Source organism: Chiloscyllium punctatum, chromosome 5, assembly GCF_047496795.1.
Source record: "Chiloscyllium punctatum isolate Juve2018m chromosome 5, sChiPun1.3, whole genome shotgun sequence".
NCBI lineage: Eukaryota > Metazoa > Chordata > Chondrichthyes > Orectolobiformes > Hemiscylliidae > Chiloscyllium > Chiloscyllium punctatum.
Window position 1 is genome coordinate 128,073,289 of NC_092743.1, and position 5,204 is coordinate 128,078,492.

The window sequence follows — 5,204 nt, forward strand, 5'->3', positions numbered from 1 at the left end:
GTGGAGAGCGCAGGTGAGGGGATGGGTAAGAAAGGGGGTGGGGGTGAGCCAGATGGGGTGTGAGGAAGGGGAGTGGAGGAAGAGAGGTTTGGGGGAGTAGGGTTGGAGTGTCGGAGGTGATGGGGGGGGGAGGGGGGTGTGGACGGGGAGCGCGCCTCCTAGTTTCCCCAGGCACCGCTTGGCGTCGGTTTCACTCCCCGGGGCCCGCCCCCGTGCGTGCTCCCGCCTGGCTCGCCCCCGTGCGTGCCTGTGCCTGCGCCGCGCGTCACTGCGTCCCGCCGGAGAGCGCGCTCGGGCGGAGCGGCCGCCTTGCAAAAAAAAAGCCCAGTCGGCGGCGAGAAAGCTCGCTCCCCCTCGCTCGCTCGCTCGGTGTCGGTGAACGTGTGTTGGCCCCGGGCCGGGCGGGAGCCGCCCCCATCCCCGTGCGGGGAGCCAGGTAAAGGGGGAGGCGGGCGGGCTGTGTGAGTGTGTGACCGCGCGGGTGGGTGTGCGGGCTCCCCTCCCCGTCACCGACAGGCTGCAGCCTCCGGGAGGCCTCAACCCCGAGAGCGAGCCGGGGAGGACAGAGAGAGAGGGCGGGCGGGCGCGGCCCCGGCCTCCCGCAGTGGGTTGGGCCTGTGAGGGGGGATGATTTGCATCGAGTGTTAACCCCCCCCCCTCCCGTGAACAAACCTGTAGAAAATAAATAATTTAATTTTTAAAATTGGTGGGGGTTTGCATCAATTTTTTGTTTTAAAAATCGCCCTCTGAACTACGCCGGTGTGAACAGGGACCCACCGTGACCTTCCCGTTGGCGGGACGGGGAGTGGCGCCGCTTTGTTGATTCTCATGGGACGTAATTGAATGTGAGATTGGGATCGGAGCGAGCGGGAGGGAGCGAGCTCGAGACACACAGAGAGAGAGAGACAGAGAGGAGCGCGAGAGACAGCGCGCGAACCCCGGCCACAGGCGGGAAGCGCCGCCCCGCGCCCGGGAACTGCTGACGGTGACGGGCCTGTGCACATCGTCTGCACAGTGCACCACCCTCCTCTCCCTCTCTCTCACACTCACACACACACACACACACGCAGAGCAATCCAACCTGCAGAATGCGCGCACACACACACAGATAAAGCAATCCGCCTTGCAGAATGCACACGTTCAAACACAGCCATTCGCCCTGCAGAATGCACACACACCCCAAGCTGCTCAGTGCACACAGACGCCACCAATCCACCCTGCAGAATGCACACAGACTTCAATCTGAACTGTGCAGAATGCAAAGAGGCATCAATCCGCAGTGCAGAATGCGCACACACACACAGCAACAATCCACCCTGTGCACACACATGATTCCACCCTGCATGATGCATGCACACGCGTGGCAATCCAATCTGCAGAATACACACACACGCAAATTCGCCCTGCTGAATGCACCCAGCACGCACAGCAATCAACACTGTAGGGTGCATGCGAGCACAGCAATCAGCACTGTAGGGTGCACACAAATGTGTACACAGCAATCTGCTCTGCAAAATGCACATGCTTGCACAGCAATCTGCCCTGTGAAGTGTGTGCACACAGCATTCTGCCGTGCAGTGTGTGTGCAGAGTGCACGCAAGCACAGACTGCTATCCGTTCTGCAGTCAAACGGAAAGGTGCTGTTGCTGCATATCTAAAAAAACAAATTGCTGGCCAACCACAGCTTGTCTAGCTTCATCTAAAGGGAGAAAGCAGAGTTAACACTCCGTCTGGTGACTCTTTATCATAATCCGCCCCGCAAAGTGCGAACGCTCACACACATGCAAACACAGCATCTGGTCTGCAGAGTGCACACGTACACAGACATTGAGAACAGTTGACTTTACATAGGGCCAAAAACACCAAGCTGCATCTCCACTCATTCCACTGTACACAAAAACAGCTTTAAGTGAGTAAGTGTTCAGCCTGAAGGTTCACCATTTGTTGGGAAATTATGGGCTTCATCAATATTGCTTTGAAACTTAATACATTCTTATTCATAGTCGGCTATGAATAAAAATGAAAGGAGGTTGCAGCAGGAGAAAGGCACACTGCAGACGAAATTAGGGCAGACATAGGTGTGGAGAGAAAAAAGTCACATTGCAGAATTATAGAATTCATTAAACTTAAAACAAAGCAGATTTAATTTGGAATGTAATAGCAAACAACCTTAAGTATTAAAGCATACAATTTCAGATGTTTCTTTATCCATAAGACTAGCAATCAATGCTGTCCAGTTTGGTTTTCATGATGTAGAGGAGCCGGTGTTGGAGTGGGCTGGGCAGATGCATCTTTTCAATTGGCTGGACGTGGAATGTTAAATTGCATTTTTTATTAATCCTTTTTTTGCCTGTTGCTTACAGTGCACAATGGGTGAAGTAGTGAAATATGTTGATGATGAACATAAAAATGCATTCCTGAAGACCTTGAACGAACAACGATTAGAGGGAGAGTTCTGTGACATAGCCATTGTGGTGGAAGATGTTAAGTTCCGAGCGCACAGATGTGTTTTGGCAGCTTGTAGCACTTATTTCAAGAAACTGTTTAAAAAACTAGAGGTTGATAGCTCTTCAGTGATTGAGATTGATTTTTTGCGTTCAGATATATTTGAAGAAGTACTGAATTATATGTACACTTCTAAAATTGCTGTGAAGAGAGAAGATGTAAACCTGATGATGTCTTCTGGACAAATACTTGGAATAAAGTTTTTAGATAAGCTATGTACTCAGAAGCGTGACGTGTCTCCTCAACAGAACACTCCTCGCCGCAAAAGCCGTTATCCTTATAGCATAAGTGCTAAAATCCATCGACCCTCAGTGAATAGTACTGACGAGGAGATAGAAGAAATCGGAGATCAAATTGAAGCCCAGTCTGAAGAGGCAATAGATGAAACTGTACCCAATCAGGATGACGGGAAGACTCAAGCAAATGGCCTGCGGGTTCAGGAAGCCATTTTAAAAGAACTTGGAAGTGAAGAAGTTCGTAAAGTCAGTTGCTTTGCTTCAGAAGTGGAAACCATTGAGACGAATGAGCCAAAGGATGTGGCTCCCCAACCTCCTCCAACTCTCACATTCAATGACAGCATGAGTGGAGTCAAGGAAGAACAGCCACCAGGCTGGACAGCAAACACTGATGTGAAATTTGAATATTTGTTATATGGGGACAGGGAACAGTTCAGTTGTCAGACCTGTGGCAAGACGTTCACAGATGAAGCCCGTTTGCGAAAGCATGAGAAGTTGCATTCTGCCGATCGACCATTTGTGTGTGACATCTGCTCGAAGGCCTTCACCACGCAAGCTCACTTGAAAGAACATCTCAAAATTCACACAGGTTTCAAGCCTTATGGGTGTGACGTTTGTGGGAAATCTTTCATTCGAGCACCTGACCTAAAGAAACATGAACGTGTCCACAGTAATGAAAGACCTTTTGCGTGCCACATGTGTGACAAAGCCTTCAAACACAAGTCTCACCTGAAGGATCATGAGCGGAGGCACAGAGGTGAAAAGCCATTTGTTTGTGGTTCCTGTACCAAAGCTTTTGCCAAAGCTTCAGATCTAAAGAGGCATGAAAACAATATGCACAGTGAACGCAAGCAAGTGCCTACGAGTGTGATTACAAGTGAAACGGAGCAATTGCAAGCTGCAGCAATGGCTGCTGAAACAGAGCAAAACCTAGAAAGTATAGCTTGTAGCTGAGGCTAAATTAATGTAAAACTACTTTCCCCTTACCATTTTGTTCTGTAAAGGGTTCCCATGAAGTATAGATGACTACATTAATAAATGTGGCCCTCTTTAAATTGTTCCTTTTCACAATTAATTGAATTTTTTTTCTATGTACATAATCTAATATATAGGCTTAATTGTTGCACTGTATAAGGAGTTATTAGGGTGGCCATTTGGGGGAACAGGAAAATTCAAAACATTTCAAATGTTATAAATGCTTCAATCCCTGTATAGTGCAATAATGTATTTGTTGCATACTTTAAGTGTTGTGTTGCAGTTTTAATTTTTTTTAATAAAGTTACTTTTAATGTTCTGGCCTGCGACCACATTTGTTTTGACTTTATTTGGTTGTAACAAATGAACCACTAGGGTCAAAACACTTTAAGAATAAGATCAAAGTATTTGTTAAACCCATTATTTTGAATGGACATCTGCCCACAGAAGCATTGCAAATTTAGTTGGAACAATTTTATGCCTGATTTTTAACATTCTTAACAGAAAAGAGCTATTATTAGTGTCTGTTTTTTGTACCACTATTTCTTTTAAATAAGTTTCTTTAAGGGAAGCAAAGACAATTTTTACATAGTCTATATATCACATTTTGGTCTTATTTTATACCAGCTAATGGTACAAGTTGTATACTTCGTGGTATTTGTGCTGACTCCTTTGCTCTGCGTTATTCTATAATGGCAAAGTAAAATAAGTATAAAATGATGCTTAGTGTTTTTAACAGAATATATGATGTAATAAGAAATTTGTATGTAGTATCTCCTTTGTTAAATTGAATATTGATTGTGCTTTGGAAAATAACAATCAAAGTTGAAAACAGCAAATTTTCTGACTTTAAAAAAACTGCTTACCAGATCTTTTAAAAAGGCTTTGGAATAAAATTTTGTGCCCTAGCAATTTAACATTGGAATTATGCTGCTCTTAATACTTTTCCCTGCACTTGAGCAAACTCTCTTTAATGCAGCAATTTGAAAATTCCTATGGTGACTTTTTAGATTGATGCCTGTCTGTAAATATTTTTAATTAACTGAATAATTGTAAAATTTATTGTTAATTTAGACTTCAGATTTAGTTGTCTTGCTCAACTCAGAGTTTAGAAGATATGATTAAAATTTTCATACATATGCAGATTTTTGAATGAACTGTATAACATGCTGGTTTTAGTTTAGACCAGCTAATGATACAGGTCACATTTATCAAAATGTTTTCACCCTAGTCTATGTCACGAATTTCTGTTCATTTGTTAAGCATGCAGACAAGTTTTGTTTGCAATATGCTTACTCTGAAATTAGTTGTCACTGTTTTGACATGAATATTTTGCAACCAACTCAATAAACATAAAGTTGAGTTGAGTTTTTTGAACATATTTTGTTTTCTGTTTTATAAGCAGTTAGATCAGTGTTAGATTAAAATTACCTTGCCATTCTCAGAAAATTTACTATTGTCTGAAACAAATGTCTTTTGCAAATTAAA

At 44.4% G+C, this 5,204-nt stretch overlaps 1 protein-coding gene across 1 annotated transcript; it reads left to right on the forward strand.

Annotated features, from left to right (window-relative positions):
* The first annotated feature begins 262 nt into the window (after window positions 1–262).
* Window positions 263–4,037, forward strand: zbtb14 (zinc finger and BTB domain containing 14). Its single transcript, XM_072571314.1, has 2 exons — window positions 263–436; window positions 2,364–4,037. The coding sequence occupies exon 2, from the start codon at window positions 2,370–2,372 to the stop codon at window positions 3,693–3,695; it is 1,326 nt and encodes a 441-aa protein (XP_072427415.1). The 5' UTR covers window positions 263–436; window positions 2,364–2,369; the 3' UTR covers window positions 3,696–4,037.
* Window positions 4,038–5,204: the final 1,167 nt, after the last annotated feature.

Excerpts from the sequence above, each read along its gene's own strand:
- zbtb14 (XM_072571314.1), top strand. The coding sequence starts at position 2,370 with ATGGGTGAAGTAGTGAAATATGTTGATGATGAACATAAAAATGCATTC.